An 18130-nucleotide genomic window follows, 5' to 3' on the forward strand; every position below is an offset into this window, starting at 1 on the left:
CCAAATTTAGTGTGGTGACGCCGATCCACGCGCCCCGACCTACATCATCTCGGTCAGCTGACACGAAGACCGGCGCCGCACATATGGGAAGGGATGTAACTCAGATTTCTATATGATTGTTTGAAAGGCAAATTGCTGGTTATAACAAGTGCAAGTTCATACCTTTATATTATTCCCGCGCAGTTATCATGCCATATGTATGGCTCAAGTAAGCTCTTGAACTCTCAAGACATCGTACTACATCTGCTTCGCTAATGTTTGGTCTTTAGATCTCTATGCTCCCGTCACCTCCTGTGGAAGTAATACAACACATGACTCTCTGACTAGAGAGCCACATGTCCATGGCAACAATGCCTTGACATAATTCGTTCCTTACACTTTAGGTGGTCAGCAACCTGACCGATACTGAAAGTTGGTGTACAGATTACTTTAAACAGTGCCTTTGTAGCTTTGTGTGCTAAACCATAACTCCAAGCACCATTCTTTTGCCGTCACCTGGCGACCCTCCAGCCTCCACCTGGCTGCCTTTCTGTCCCATAAGGCGAATTTACCGTATATCGCGGCACATAGAACATTACCTGCAATAACGTACGCCACGCATAAGCCGCGAACTCGAACCCAGTTCCAAGTAACTGACCAGTTCCGGCGCGTTCAGTATGGGACTTAATCGACCTAGAATTCTCGAGAAAAACAGGGAAACCTTTCATTTAAACAGGGTATTCATAAGCGTGCTTGGCAATGCTAAGCACACAAAGTTTATCTTAGCGTTCGGAATAACCAATCCCGTAGTAGCTTGATAGCTCCGATAAGTAGAAGTAAAGCGCATACAAGTACGCATGAAGTAAAAGATGAAATTTAGCAAGGAACAAACTATGCTAGATACTTAGCTCTTAGGAAATTGCAGCTGCTTCACCAGCTGCTATTACAGACGTTATTACTTTTCAACTAACAAAACTGAATATTAGTGCTTGTGAGAAAAACTTTGACATTTAAATTAAACGGTTCCTAACCACAGACAATATTCATAGACAAGATAACCATAGATAAAGCGTTTACCTCTTTCGTGAGTCGGAGCTCACGACACTCCCGACGAGGAAGCTAGTTAGAGTGACGTCATCAAGTCGCGAGTCCACTCCCTGATCTTCTCCAGGGCTCGAACTGCAGCTCGGCGTTTCTTATCCTGTTCCACCTCCGTCGACTGCTCTCCGTCGCTCATGTCCAGGTCATTACTCAAGGCACAATCATAACTTATATCCATGTCATCTGTCATATCCAAACGTTTATCGGTCACATCCATATTCGTATCCATGTTATCTGTGATATCCAAACGTCTATCGGTCACATCCATATTCGTATCCATGTTAGGAATCGTTTCTACCCTAGTGTGTTCAGTGGGTGTTAACTGAGATCTGAATTGTCTACTTCAATCCTGTCATTAATCACAGTAGCTGGAATACTGATTGATTCTCCGTTGTCTTCATCTTGAGCTTCGATTCTGTTTGAAGTTTCCGTGTCTTGAAGAATGTTATGTGGCTGATCGGTGACGTCTGTTTCTAAAGGGTACAAATGAGCAATGGATCGTGTGAACACCTTATCACCTACTCTCACCTTCGCTACTCTGCATAGTCCGTCAGGTCCCTTAACGAGAGAGATGATTTTCCCCACTTTCATCCTTATGAGAATTATTATATCTTTCACGTAAACTCTCGTCTCCAAGCCGTTATTAGGTCTTTCTTGGTCGTGGTACCTTGTACTAGTTCGTGCTCCTGCGACGTTTCCAATCCAGTATCCGATGATGCTGAAACATTCAACTGATTCATGTCTAACTCTGAAGATGCAGTAACCGAATGATCTATATCCGCAGGACCCTCCGCGGCCACAAGCGAAGTGTCTATCATCCTTAGGTTAGGACCCTCTGCGGCCACAAGCGAAGTGTCTATCATCCTTAGGTTTTTGTTATTCTTAATCTCCTCTATCCGTCTTGAAACAAATGGTGTCAATAGCTTATGTGAGTTGTACCAGTCAATGACAATCTGGCTGTCTGTCCACAAGAATTGCCGAGTACGTTAATTTTGATAAATCTAAGCAGATAGATCTTCCCTTTTGAATAATTCAGGGCATATGGCTTGATTGTGCGAGTCGAATTGTCCGCAATGTGGGCACTTTAATTTCTTTTCCTTGCACTGCTTGGCAAAATGGTTTAGGCGAAAACATTTAAAGCATCGGTTGTTAAGCTTTTGTTTTCTCTCTTCTAAGGTTTTGACTTGCTTACATCGATCGGCATAGTGTTGTCCTTGGCAAAAGAAACAGCTATACTTGCTCCTTTTGTTATCAAAATGTCTTCTATCATTTTCTGGTTCGTATCTCCTTTTATGAGGTCTACTGTCCTTGTTGAAGTTGGAATTCACTGAGCTGTGGCATTGAAATGTTTGTTTACTCCTGTTAAATTTCTGATTATTATGTCTTGCATTGATGAATTGTCTGTTACCATTATTTGATACATTATTCACATGTAATGTCTCCGCTGTATACTGAGTACTTTCTTTCAATGATTGTTCAGAGAAGATTCTACTGGCATCTTCTCGTGCAGTAATAATAACTGCTAGCTGTTTTCTTAAGTCCTCAATTGATTCGGCCTTTACTTTCATTTTAATCTCATATATAATGTCCTCTGGAAATTTCTCCATTATCATAAATCTGAGATGATTATGACTAATATCCTCTCCCAGCGAATGAAGAACTCTAATATGTCTCTCTATTTCGTCTAATGTCTTCCGGCAATCTTCAATTTTCTCTGCCCTTTTGATTTTATATAATGTGGAATAATGAGCGTCAATAATTAGATCATCTTTGCCATATCTCTCCTTTAAAGTAGATATCGCGATTCCGTAATTCTTGTTGGTAGTATCCAAACCCTCAATAGTCTTCTTAGCCTCGCCTCTGAGTGATGCCTTCAAGTACATCAACTTGTCGACATCAGACAGGTTTCTCTGGTCAATACATGAATGAAATTGATCCCAAAATTGGTGCCATTCTAGTAGATTCCCACTGAAGGTAGGTATACTAAGCTCAGGTAGTTTGCTAAGTCTTCTATCAGAAGTCACAGTCCGGGTAGCACTAGTGTCAGATTTAATGTTGATGTTGGCAGTCATTCCTGCTAACACTTCTTCTCCTTTGAGCTGTATTGTAGTAAGATTTGATATTTCGTCAGCATCAGGTTCATTACACAGGTTGAAGTATTGTAGTAATTCAGTCTCAAATCGAGTTAACATGGATTTCAATTTAGCAGCATGAATCTTTGCTTCTTCGAGGTTTTGAATATTGCTACATATTTCAGATTGAGCAAGCATATCAATATTGCTAGCTATAGTAGATAGCCTATTGAGTAATATATTATCCATTTTGTGTAAGAGGTTCCAATCTGTGAATGGATTTTCAAAAGAAATGATACCTTCGCTATCCGTAAGTAACATATGTCAGAAAAAATAATTAAATAAAATTAACCTGACCAGTCATCATCATAAATACTGAAGACTAATGCCTTATAAATTTAATCGCATTGACATAAAATATTACAACCAAAATTTGACAAAAATAATAATAATAATAATTTAACTTTGCAAATGGCACTACCAAACTCCTAGTTCAATTTCAATAGAACTAATTTAATAATATATAGTCGTGTCTGTAGTGCACACACCCTTCTTAGAGCCCTATCCACATATTTACATTAAAATTGAACATTAATAAATATATGGTCAAATAAATTCGATATTTTCCACTAAATTTATTTCTCAAAATATATTAGATCAACTCATAAAAGTTGGCATATTTTAGCATTAATAAATTATAAATTTTCAAATGAATTAAACTTTTAACTTTCCAAAATAAATTATCTTTCCATTGAGATTATTGGTTGTTCACAAATGAAGCATATAAAAATAATAATTAAGGCATCTTTAATAACACGATCACAAATTAACAGTTATCAGTAAAAAGAACATACCTTGTTAATACAACTTTAATAAGTTGAACGTAAAATGCAAACTCGGCCGTCCGCTACGGCTCACACACAGCGCAGCGTCGCGGCTTACAATTTTCCGGGCGCCGCAACAGCTACTAAGGCCCCTCTGCCTGCGGGGTCGTTTTGTAAAACGAACCGCCTAAGTTCGATTCCTATACATAAATAAGCTGTGTTACTAACAATTAATTACAATTATAGGGAATCTCTCGGTCACCGAAGAAACTACTCAATTATCAGCATAAATGCTAAGCAGCATAAACGAATAGGCGTCTTTTCGTACTCGAGACGATTTCTCATTATTTCCATCCAAGACCACAATACCTACTTAACTAAATAAATTTGAAATTGACGAAATCATAGGTACTCCTTCACGCTAAAAGACTCAATTGAACGAGCATCATCACATATTTCGTCATTTATTGACGATTGTAACGGTTTTCCCACAATAAAACTGAAACAAAGTCATCTCGCAAACTTTTCGACATGAAAAAACACGTGAATGTCGGCTTCCCTTCGGTTCACTTTTAAAACTCCAATTTCCTCCGTATATCAGTTGAATTACACGAAATCCACACAATATGGTATCCATCGAACAATTTACGGTTGATTTAATATACTTTCCGACACAATTAGTGAATATAACTTACCAAATAAATTTTCAATTAGCACTTGAGCTCCACACACCACAAGACACAGTAAAAAAATGGCGTAAATAATGGCGTCCTTGCATGTCAACAGGAATTTTCACGAACTGAGAAAATACTTCCGTATTTCACCTTATATGTACTTAATTAAATAAATATCATTTTTTAAATAATACATGAATTAATTGCGTGTCAATTATTCACTTATCACTACATCCAGTAAAATATAGTACAGCATAATTTTAAAAAAATCCTTTCCTATTAATTACTAATGGCGCATTTCCGGTATCGGCCAATTCCGATTTCCGCTAATTCCGAAATCCGTCAATTCTGATTGGAATTTTATAAATTAGTTTACAAAGTTTATTAACCTAAAATAAGTATTTCTCACAGCACCACATCAATCAAGTTGATCTTAAAATATGTATTATTGCATAATTGTAGACGTTATAATTAAGATTTCTTTCGATGAAGCTACGAGTTTAAATATTTTGAATTTTGGCAATTTCCCTTTGCAAATGCAATTCGACCATGTCAAATGTAAAGGGTCTGATGTCCATACAATTTAAATATTATCTTTGTTTAGAAATTATGAATAAACTTTAGTTCCTTTAAATTTCGATAGATGGCGTTACGGGTATTGAACTTGCTCTGTTACACAGCAATAATTAAATATTTTTCTCTTTATTCTATCAATCCCTCGGTCCTTATCGCAGCCTTTCTCCACCAAATTTTGTGGTGACGCCGATCCACGCGCCCCGACCTACATCATCTCGGTCAGCTGACACGAAGACCGGCGCCGCACATATGGGAAGGGATGTAACTCAGATTTCTATATGATTGTTTGAAAGGCAAATTGCTGGTTATAACAAGTGCAAGTTCATACCTTTATATATTATTCCCGCGCAGTTATCATGCCATATGTATGGCTCAAAGTAAGCTCTTGAACTCTCAAGACATCGTACTACATCTGCTTCGCTAATGTTTGGTCTTTAGATCTCTATGCTCCCGTCACCTCCTGTGGAAGTAATACAACACATGACTCTCTGACTAGAGAGCCACATGTCCATGGCAACAATGCCTTGACATAATTCGTTCCTTACACTTTAGGTGGTCAGCAACCTGACCGATACTGAAAGTTGGTGTACAGATTACTTTAAACAGTGCCTTTGTAGCTTTGTGTGCTAAACCATAACTCCAAGCACCATTCTTTTGCCGTCACCTGGCGACCCTCCAGCCTTCACCTGGCTGCCTTTCTGTCCCATAAGGCGAATTTACCGTATATCGCTGCACATAGAACATTGCCTGCAATAACGTACGCCACGCATAAGCCGCGAACTCGAACCCAGTTCCAAGTAACTGACCAGTTCCGGCGCGTTCAGTATGGGACTTAATCGACCTAGAATTCTCGAGAAAACAGGGAAACCTTTCATTTAAACAGGGTATTCATAAGCGTGCTTGGCAATGCTAAGCACACAAAGTTTATCTTAGCGTTCGGAATAACCAATCCCGTAGTAGCTTGATAGCTCCGATAAGTACAAGTAAAGCGCATACAAGTACGCATGAAGTAAAAGATGAAATTTAGCAAGGAACAAACTATGCTAGATACTTAGCTCTTAGGAAATTGCAGCTGCTTCACCAGCTGCTATTACAGACGTTATTACTTTTCAACTAACAAAATTACACTGAATATTAGTGCTTGTGAGAAAAACTTTGACATTTAAATTAAACGGTTCCTAACCACAGACAATATTCATAGACAAGATAACCATAGATAAAGCGTTTACCTCTTTCGTGAGTCGGAGCTCACGACATTTAGCACGTAGGTTCCTTTTAAAGTCTAGGGGTGCACTAAGAAAGGATTTCTCAAAATTCATCCTCTAAGGGGGTTAAATGGGGGTCCAAAGTTAGTATGGGGAAACAAGATTAGTTAGACTATTTTATTCGAAACTTCACAGGAGTATTCTTAACAATAAATAAGTAAACACGTGTTTCAGGTTTTTTGAGAATTCAACCCCTAAAAGGGGGTAATGTGGTGACAAAGTCAATCGAAAATCAATCGTTGATATTTCAACGCACAGCCGAAACCACTGGACGTGAGACTTGAAATTTTTTCACATAGACCTTATACAATGTAAGCATCCACTAAGAAAGGATTTTTGGAAATTCTTACGGGAACGGGAAAAAACGGGATTTATATATTCGATCCGAGTGACCTATCTCTCGTATATAATAACTAGACTCTTCAAATTTGATTCACAAGTAGGTATTACATTAATCAAAACATCGATTTCAGGATTTTTGGAAATTCCCACGGGATAAGGAAAAAACGGGATTTATATATTCAGTTTAATGGAATCCTATGAACTATAATTACTAGACTCTTCAAATTTGGCATAGAAGTAGGTGATTATAATAATAAAAAACAGTTTTAAGGATTTTGGGAAATTCCCACGGGATAAGGAAAAAACGGGATTTATATTCAGTTTAACGGGATCGATTTTTCGTTTTACTGATCGTAGAAAACTCAAATTTGGCATTTAGGTTCCTTGGGGAGCGTAGGGGAGCACTACAAAAGGATTTCCCGAAATTCTGACGTTAACGGGAAAAAACAGGATTTATCGTTATACTGGTCGTAGAAAGCTGAAATTTGGCATGTAGGTTGCTTCGGGAGTGTAGAAAAGCATTAAGAGATAATTTGCCGAAATTCTCACGGGAAAGGGAAAAATGGGATTTTTCGTTTTACTGGTAGAAAGCTGAAATTCGGCATGTAGGTTGCTTGGGCAATGTAGAGGAGCATTGAGAGAGGACTTTCCAAAATTCATACGAGAACGGGGAAAAAACGGGATTTTTCGTTTTACTGGTCGTAGAAAGCTGAAACTTGGCAAGTGGGTTCCTTGGGGAGTGGAGGGGAACATTAATAGAGCATTTTCTGAAATTCTTATGGGAACGGAAAAAAACAGGATTTTGCGTTTTAGTGGTTGTAGAAAGCTAAAATTTCAAAATTCAAAAGTTTATACTGCACGTACGCTGCAAAGAGCTCTTTAAGGGTAATTATTTGAGGTGTAAGATAAATGTTACAGAAATAAAAACACACATTTTGATGTGGTCTGTTTTATTTTGAACATAAGGATATGTACCGATAAGATGCTTTATATTATAAGAGATCGATAAAGTTTATTTTGGTTAAAAAAAGCAAAAATCCAATTTTAACGGTAACGAAAATGAGCATCGAGACCACGAAAAAGAACATTTTGTTTATTTTAAAATCTTATAATTGTACTATTTGAATGAAAATCCGATCATAATGAGAAAACGAATAAGCATTATTTAATTAATCAGGTATCAACAGAAATAGACAATCGATATCTATATAAAAAAAAAATTAAAACTTGACCACGAAAATGACGACTTCAAATTGTCATTTTTGTAACCTTTTAAATACTATCTAGAAATTACTTAATTAAAGTAAGATTAATAACTTCAACTCACAAACCAAAACAGTTTTCAATACCTTCCCCCCGTGCAGGTCTACGGTAAACCAGAACGAAATTATGTTACAACGAAACAACACAACAAAATGCTCCTCTAAATGACGAAGTTTTCTTTTAATATTTAGATATATACATTTCACACGTACATTCAGGGCAAAATAATTCTTGAACCTCTCGCCAGTTAACAAAATTGGCGATCGCACTGGTCATAATTCCTATAACCACACCTGGAGCAAATGTTGTTGACGGTCAACCATTCTTCGTTTAAATCAATTAAATCAATAACGGCATAAACGATTACACTGTAAAAAGCAGAAAATTCTATAAAAAGTGTTCTGTATTTTTTCTACTTGTAGGGAAAATCATCTTTTTCGTGGTCTTTAATCAGTTTCGTGGCCCATAGGACCACGAAAATGATGACCACGAAATTGAAAAGCTCTTACTTTCGCGGCTCTGCAGTAAATATCCTATAGATTTGAAGCAAATGAAATCAATATTGAATAACTTAACTGCAAATGACACAGCACCAGTAAAACATTATATTTATTTACCCAATACTTACCAAGTCGCAACCGTAACGAAAATGACGCTCGATCTTTGACGCAAATCTAACTGAACCTTTATTACATTAATTATAGATAAATAATTATGACTTGCGATAAACATTATACGTTATATTGACGCAGTCTTATTTTCAAAGTTGCTTATAGTTAAAAAAGGATTTACAGGAGGTTTGACCTCTTTTTTTTGTTTAAAATATACTTAATAAGTGTGGCTACGAAAATGATGGTGTATTTTGGAACAACGGGAAATGTAGAAAAAAATAGTCTTATCAATGTCCTAATTTTTTTATGTTTGCATGCATGGTATATCATATTATGAACATTCAATCCATGTTTTAAACAGCAAGTTTTTCTATACCTGTATTTTTTACAATACTACAAAGTAATCAGGGATAATCCGAACCTGACCACGTAACTGACTTTTGTGCAGAAAATTTAAGTTATTGTGGAAAAAAAGATAAAATAGAATAAAATGTATTTACCGCAAGTTTCAGTGATAATATCCTAAGCAACTTAAAAACAATAAACGATATATTTCTAATTTTATAACTGAAAATTTGAGTCTGAACACTATTGAACCTCTCGAAATAATAACCCTTAACCGACTTCAAAAAAAGGAGGAGGTTATGCATTCCGCTATATATATTTATTTATTTATGTATGTTCACCGATTTCTCGCTCAATTGTGGACCGATTTTTTTTTCTAAAGAATATCTACTCCCGGCATGAATATATATCTACTCGGGCATTTGATACGACACGACGACTTCTTCAAAACAATTTTGGAAGGAAAGATCGAGGGGAAGAGAGGAAGAGGTCGACCTAGGCGCAGCTACATCGATCAGATAAAGGAGAAAGTTGGCGTCGCGTCGTATCAAGAGGTCAAGAGGATGGCTCAAAGGAGGGATGTGTGGAAGATACTCCACCGACAAGAGTATAACTCTTAAGTTGAAGAAGAAGAGAGATCTACTCCCGAGGTAGCCCCATTGTCACTAAATCAGAATCTGATGACGGGATCTCGGGGAAATCGAGGGCAAACCTCAAATTTTATGGGCACACATATTTTCTAGAGTTATTTAAGTATTTGCGTCTGGTAGACATCATCTCATGTTGATGAGCTGATGATGGAAGGTAAAACTCCTTAACGGTTAGGAGTTAGAGGAAGTTTCTTTAAATATCATATGCACGTATAGGTAGACCTTTAGTTGTATTCTTTCTGGTTATTCAGGTGAGCTGATGATGGAAGGTATAACTCCTTAACGGTTAGGAGGACACATTAAGTACCTACGCCAAACCAATCAACTCATTACGTAACAAAATTTATCCATACCTGTAAAACAGTATACTGTGACAGGCTGACTGACTGACAGACGACGCGTAGTTTAAACTACAGATTTTACAGACCTGAATTTGGCACACATGTAGATAAAGTATCATAGAACACTAAGTATGGATTTTTCGAAATTCCCATGGGATAAGGAAATATTTAACTTTGTCTGCTTTTTTGTTTGTTTGGGGAATCTCTGGAAAAACTGAGCTGATTTAAAAAAATCTATTAGTGAAAGCTTTTTAAAAATCGATACCCGAAATAATAGAAGCCTGTTTCAATTCAATCGCGGACAGTGTGGTTTTCTATTGAATTCACTTATTCCTATCCCGCGGGAACAATCCTATGCCGCGTAGGTACGAAGTCGCGGGCAAAAGAAACACGTGGGTTTTCTAAAATTACACCCCTGACCTAAAGATGTGAAACAGGGGTTCAAAGTTTGTACGAATTATGATTATGTAGGTTGATTTTTAAATTCAAAAATTTGCAAATATAATCCTCCGAAAAATCAATTAAAACACGAAAATAAAGATCGTAGAAAGTAAATCTATGTTACCCCAAATTTAACGCGAGCGAAGCCGCGGGCAAAAGCTAGTATCGTATAATTTCGAAATTACAAAATAAAATAACATGAACCCTAAACGCCATTCTGTGTTTGCGCGCGTACACAAGAATCAAATTCCCCTGGTTGAGATTTTAATAATTGAATTTTATTGTTATCATCATTAAATGATGATACATTTTAATAACTTATTTTATTTAAGTATCTAACGTAATTATTATATATACATAACCTAGTTCTATATTATTTAATGTTTATCTTTGTGATATTATACACTGAAGGTGTATAAATTGTTACCCGACACTATTTAATTAAGGGTGAATGTGTCTTAAAATTAAAAATGTTTTTCGTCTTCCCAGTCAAAAGCCCGATCAGCTGATTTACTTAGGTGTTTCTACCCATTTTCCTGAAATGTTAACTTTTTACCCGACTGCCCGAAGGAGGGTTATGTTTTTCAAGCGTATGTATGTAGTATGTATGTATGCATGTACCTATGTAGTTATGTAATTTTGTAAACAATTATTTTTTTTTTAATCTTAATTAACCTGTACATTATATTAGGTTTAACTATAGGTGCAACGTGTTAAGTACGCAAAACTTCTTAGTTGGTGATTCAGTCCATGAATTTTCAGTAATAATTTGTAAATATGAATGTCCTTAAAATATATATTTTTTAATTAAAAGTGAGGCCTGATCATTGATATACTACACTCATACCTACCATTTTTTTAAAGAATAAACCTACGCCTAACCTGTACACAAACATATAAATACATTCACTTTAATTACTTCTTAATTTCTAAGTATTTCCCAAGATACATTTTGTAACCAGTAACTTAATAGACCACAGAATAATTTATTTTCCCAATAATTCGGGTAACAGTGGAGCAGCTGGCAACACAATTCGTCACGCACACTAGCATCCTTGCAAATTGCCTTACACCGTTCTTACGCACACTACAATATTGAGTTGCCGCATTCACGAACGTTTTGTTTTTAGTTAGCGCGGTATCTAGTCGAGCGAGCGCGCGAGACCAATCATTCATCTAAGGACTCCGTCTTGTAGCTTCGTTCAGCTATCTCGAGTTCAATTCGAGTTATGAGTAGGTGTAACAACAAAATTCAAATTTAAGAAATGATCTTTAAAAATAAACATACTAATACTTCATAACAAATAACAAAATTAGTAAAAACTGAGAAAACTCAAAAAATGCATAACTGTCGCGATAGCCAGACAGCAGAAAGTTGGCAGAAAGACTGAATTTGTCATGTCAAGTCAACTTTTGACATATTTTTGTCAATTTCGTTTAGCACCTCATAACAGAGGCGCTGAAGTGCCCGTAAAAAAGTGACGTTTTAAGTGTGATTTCTATATAGGTACTAATACTCTTTGGTTTAAACACTTTAAACTGTCACAGTCATGCTCTTCGACGAAGTGTCACTTTTTAGAGGGCCTTTATTAGACACAGCTAAACGCTTTATAAAACTGACTAATAATCATCAGTTCGTCCGTAAACATTTGGATCCATGACAAAAAACCTGGCTATAATTACTTGGACTAGTTAAAGCACACAGCAGGAGCAGTTCTGGGGAATCTTTGTTTATGAGTCTGCAGCAAAGCCAGCGCCGCAACAAGTACGTACAGACGTTTTACTAAACCGTTAGCGGCACCGCAAAGCCACAACAAATGATTATAATCTAAGCAGACCATGTATTGCGAAAAAAACCGATACAGCAAGTCCTCAAAATATAAAAAATCATTGCCTACATCCTAATGGGTTACCCGGGGCAAAAGCAACTAAAAAAATAGTAAGATAATAATTTTGCCGCCCTCTACCATGAGCTATATAATTACAAGGGTTTTATAAATAATATAATAATTATATAATAAATAGGCTTAGGTTCCACTAATTGATTTTATTCTTTCACGAGAGCAGTAGGTAACATTCACATTCACGCTACGTGGGTTAAAGTGACTATTAATTATAACATTGTTGTAATCAGTTACTATTGTTTGGCGAGATAAGAGTACGTACGAGTACATTCACCGCAACACATTCCGAAGATGGTATCTAGTTGCTGAAAATAGGGCTGTCTCCAGCAAATTCTTTTTTTTATTTTTATGGGGTAAATGCGACTATCTTCCATAGTGGCTAGTGTTGGAATACTACTTATCGATAAATGTTTGTGAATTAAATTCAACATTTTTTTTCATGTTTTCCTTACCATTCTTTGACCTGATGTTTCCATGACCTCAGTATTTGATGAAATTATTTAGCTGTGCTGTTTCAAACATATTAAGATAAAGTTTTTTTTTGTTAATTTTAGGCTTATTTTTTTTTAAGCTACTTCATTTGTCTTTTGTTATAAAGTCTTACATGCTTCGCACCAATTGCAGATCTTAAATAGTAATAAAATATGTGAAATTCATTTATCGAAATATCGACACGGGACATCACTATACTTGGTTTGGATAGGAATTTTACTAAATGTAAACAAAACAATGTCAATGGGTGTCATAAATGTTGAAATTCCCCCATTAAACTATCTAAACATTTTCATTTATGTATTGAAATACACTAGTCTAGTTTGTATTGCAAAGATAGAACAGTAAAATGTTTAAAATCCTTGAATGTACGAAATCTGACAGCTGACGTTTGTTTACATTTAGTTAAATACATATCCAAACCAAGTTTAGCGAATAGCATTTTTCGTACAAAAACTATGGGGCTATTGCAAATGTTGAAATAGTTGAGGTTAATGTAACTACGAGTATATCAATAAACTATTAATTGGAAGAATAAAATTAATAGTTTATTTAACATATCAAGTAATTTTTAAAGTTGTACAATTATGAGTTTACATACATACATTGGAAGACATACAGTTGAAATAAATATACCAAAAGCATTTACGTTTTATCTTTTTTTAGGACGAACTTGTGTTTTTTCCATAAAACGGCTTGTAATATTTTTTATAACACAAAAAATATAGACACACTACACTGCACTACTAATCTACATTTCAATTTTAAACAAACGTTACTTTCAGTTTTACTAGTAGACAAACTCTTTTGCAATTGAGCAATTTATAATTTGAAGACGCGTGAATCTTTAAGATCTTTTTTTAAGGAAACAGATATCCTAACCCTGTCGTCGCTTTATGTTTTTGAAATAATCATGTATGTTAGGAAGAACATATGTGATTTTCCCACTAACGTCGATAAGCCAAAGGACTAGAAACACAGGGAAGCTTAAAGTTCCATCTTACAGACTGGCTAAAACCAAAAAGTCTTTTCTGGGAAGTTGCATACGTTTTTTATAACAAAATTCCAAAAAATATTATAAATGAAACGGATACAAAATTCAGATCTATTGTCAAGAAGACATTAATATCAAAGGCGTATTATAAAGTTAATGATTATATCATGGACAGGGATATTTGGAAATAATTCCGATCCGCATTAGCGATCCCTTCAAATAGCGAACCTACTGTGTTAAAAATAAAGTTGTGTTAAATACTTGTGATGTATACATATCATTTAATAATATTGTAAATCTGTTTAAAAAAAAATATATACCTCGTTGAGTTTCTTGCCGGATTCTTCTCAACAGAGGTTTTTCCGAACCGGTGGTAGATTTTTTTTGACATTCATAAGTGCTTGTTTAGGCACTTGTCTCACCGCCAGCGAGGAAACGATTGGCTATCGACTATTTTCTCGCTCAAGAAACGAACAAAAGATATAAGATCCTGTGTGAGTAAAAGAGACACATATATTAATAGTTGATCGCTGGCTGTTCACACTGTCGGCGAAAACTCGCTCTTACATCTTTTGTCGCAGCGACAAGAGCTATAAAACTCGCTGAGCTATAGATACTCGCTCAGCGATGTCAGCTTGGCGGCCGCCCCGCACGAGCGAGTCGAGTGGAGCGAGTAATCGCCCGTCGTACGCGAACACTCGCTTACAGCCGAGCGACAAAACTACACTCGCTTCTCGCCCACTCGTTTCTAGTTACTCGCTCTACTTGCTTCTCGCTCGCGCGTGCCATAGCCTAAAGTTTTTTGAAGAGGTGCTAAATATATTTCACATCTCTCCACGACCTTTGCACGATAATTTGACCACGATTGGATATTTTCGACGACTATTTTGGCTCTGTTTCTTAGACAACGTTATCTTGCATTCTCGGCCACCCTTGGCTTGACATTTGGACTGCCTTACGAGTAAATTTGAATCACAGTATCCCTACAATGGATTCAGACGACTCCGACAGTATTCGAGTTGAAATGGAGCATTACAGAAATGTTCTCTAATGCTTTGTACCTTGGTCTATGAAATACAGACGAGATTTTCCGAATTCGGCGTATTTATGCATCCTAGTCTTTACAAAGCGACTTGGTGCAAGTCAGCTTCATCTTCCACTGCAAGTTGCTCATCAACAACATCATTATACGAACCCTCTAGCCCTTCAACATCAAACACAGCAAAGGAGAACATAACAGAAGGGAGAGATATAGTGTTTTTTTAACCAAAAAATAAAAGGACATGGTCTCAGTAAGAGTCATACAATACATTAAAATATTTAATTGCATGTTGCACAAATGGGTTTATATTCTTTATTTCAAAGTTTCTGCTAAATCATTTACGGAATGAAGTGGCTTTGTATGGCTACTAAAAAGGGGGTGATTCCAATTTAAAGTCATAGCGAGCTTGAGGTTACATGTGAAATGCGTGATTTGAAGATTAAGAGAATCCGTATTTTTGAAGCCTCTCTGTTATTAACCATAACCACATAAAATTATATAGACAAAGCTGTCTTATTCCATGTATTTTAGATAGTTTTAGTTAATTTGCAGAGTAATATAATAAAAATGCAATAATTTAAATTTTATTTATTTCATAAATGTACAAATTATCATAAAAACGTTTAGGGGCTGTTTTACCATCCACTGATTAGCGTTAACTGGCGGTTAGGTGTGATGCCGTCTCTATTTGTTTTGTTCGAATAGACGGAGACGGCATCACATTTATCCGTCGGTTAACGCTAATCAGTGGATGGTGAAACAGCCCCTTAGCATAAGCTGTCCTATTGCATGTGTTTTAGATGGTTTTAGTTAATTTGCAGAGTAATATAATAAAAATGCAATACTTAATTTATATTGTTTTTATTTCATAAATACACAAATAATCATAAAAACGTTTAGCATAAACTTATGTCTCAAAAGACCCGATTTATTGGAACATGTATATAATATTCTTGGCAAAGGGTAATATAAAAACAAGTCGTATTTTTAATAAATTAAATATTGTACCATCCCCATAAAGGCATTAGAAGTACTACTAAGAAATACAAGGAAATATAATACAAATATTATAGGTCACTATGTGTTAAACCGGGATTTTAGTTTACTTTTGCATCAAAAGATGTCACTATCTCGTCTCAAGGAATAGCTGAATCGCGCTGTTAAGATTTTTCCGGCAGGCTATAAAAGGGCTGTCAATCATATTAAACTTTTCATTTCCTAAGCAACCGTGGTTTGATTAACTTGTGTGTTATACGTGTAAACAATATGCGTACCATTGATCATAAGTTATAATGAAACCGTGGTGATTTACTTGTATTTTTAGTACTTGTACTTGTGACAGTGACCCAAGATTGTATCGTTTGTTCTACCAGTTGAACTGGATGTGTGTAATATACTATCTTTTGCCCGCGGCTTCGCCCAAGTGGAATTCGGTTGTTCCGCACTGTAAAAAAATTTTGCTGACTGTACTTTTTGTCGACTGTACTTGCATTGTCAACTAAAAATACATTTCTGTATTAAGAAATCGTCATGTTCAAAATTACATTTCCGTGCTAAATCTTAAGTCTATTCTATTGTCTTCCATTAACCATTGAGGAGTTCCGTGGTACCTACTTCTATGCCTCTTTTTTATGGAAAAATGCATGTCCTTTAAAAAAAACAGGTTATGCTCCTTCACTGGATTTTTCTTGCAACCAAAATAAAAACACCAACGTGTGTTTACATCCACCTGAAAAAAAGATCAAAATTATTAATTTCCTTTATTAATTAAATGCTTACTTATAAACGTGAAAGGAACTCTGTCTGTCTGTCTGTTAACTTTTCATGCTTCAACCGCTGAACTGATTTAGCCGAAATTCATTATGTATGTAGTTGGAGTCCCGAGGAAGAACATAGGCTACTTTTCATCTCACAGTTTTATCCCGAAAAAATAAAAAGCGACTAGCGAATTCTTCGTAGACAGAGTCGCGGGCAACAGCTAGTTATAATATAATGTTTCACTAACCACAGAAATTTTACTCTATCATAATATTAACCAGCCAATGCAGAACAACATCACCTGTCGCATCAATCACATTGTCAGTTGATATCTAAGTAAATGGTCACAATATAGGTAATATGTTTTTATTATTCTGTGCTCTCGAACAACTTTGGTCCGGCAACATATTCAACTTTTGATGCCCTAAAATGTAATGTTAAAAAAATAAACAATAAACTGTATTGATATAATTTTGTACTTACGTTCATCCATTTTACCGGTATTCTAGACTCATAGCCATGTGTGGCAAGTTCCTTGAATCTGCTCGCACAAATTCACTCATTTCGTATTGAAAGGTGGAAGCCGCTAAAATAGAAAATATGGTCCAAAGTCAAGCCAAGTGTCGTCGAGACTGCAAGAAGCGTTGTCGAAGAAGCAGAGCCCAAAATAGTCGTCCAAACTATCCAATCGTGGTCCAATTATCATGCAAAGGTCGTGGAGAAATGCGGCAAATTTAAAGTACTGAGTTTGTGCTGAGAGGTCTTTAAAAAATTATCCAAAAAACACACTGATCGCACCAAATCGCAAAGCAAATAAAACGGTTTTAGGTTAGATTCTACTTGACAGTGACAGCAGTGACAGTTGACTTCGTTTTTTTTTTACTGTTTCTACTAAGTACTGAGCCCTCAACGGTTCTGCCATTTCAATCTCACAAAACGTCATATCAACCACTTGAAAAAATATTTCTAATTAATATGAGGAAATAAAAATAAAAGAGCTGCAGTTCCTCGATTATTAAGACGTCGACTATCGAAGAAAAATATATTTAGCACCTCTTCAAAAAAACTTTACTTTAGCCAATTGGAACTCGTAGTTGCAGTTACAGAAAGTACCTAGTTAAATGAGCTTTTAAGCCAAATTACACAATCATACAATGTACAAACAAACATATGAGACAAGATATTTGTTTTCAATATTTTTACTTTTGACAGAATCAACAAAATCTTATAGGTCTATTGTTGCTAAGAAACAACAAACTTCAATAATATTTACCTTTACACCAGATCATGCATGGCCAGATTTATCGTGTTCATTCTTTAAGTCTCATCATATCTTTTTGTAGTGCTGACGAATTGCTGGGGAGACAAGGATCTAAGAGAGGGAACTCAAAATAATAGCATTTTTGGCAGGATTAAAAATGTTCGCTGGTGTGATATTTGCTATTCTTGCTGCACT

General features: G+C 35.9%; 1 protein-coding gene across 1 annotated transcript; it reads right to left on the reverse strand.

Annotated features, from left to right (window-relative positions):
- Positions 1–2081: 2081 nt before the first annotated feature.
- On the reverse strand, positions 2082–6481 carry LOC141444992 (uncharacterized). The gene is made up of 2 exons (XM_074110771.1): positions 6456–6481; positions 2082–3421 (listed from the first exon to the last, which is right to left on the reverse strand). Exon 2 carries the CDS (start codon positions 3399–3401, stop codon positions 2082–2084), a length of 1320 nt encoding a protein of 439 aa, XP_073966872.1. The 5' UTR covers positions 3402–3421; positions 6456–6481.
- Between the last annotated feature and the right edge of the window lie 11649 nt (positions 6482–18130).

This window comes from Choristoneura fumiferana, unplaced genomic scaffold (assembly GCF_025370935.1).
Source record: "Choristoneura fumiferana unplaced genomic scaffold, NRCan_CFum_1 Sck3bRy_125;HRSCAF=312_pilon, whole genome shotgun sequence".
NCBI classification, from domain to species: Eukaryota; Metazoa; Arthropoda; class Insecta; order Lepidoptera; family Tortricidae; genus Choristoneura; species Choristoneura fumiferana.

Bases quoted from the DNA above. Each gene is read 5' to 3' on its own strand.
- LOC141444992 (XM_074110771.1), bottom strand. From the start codon at position 3,401: ATGGATAATATATTACTCAATAGGCTATCTACTATAGCTAGCAATATT.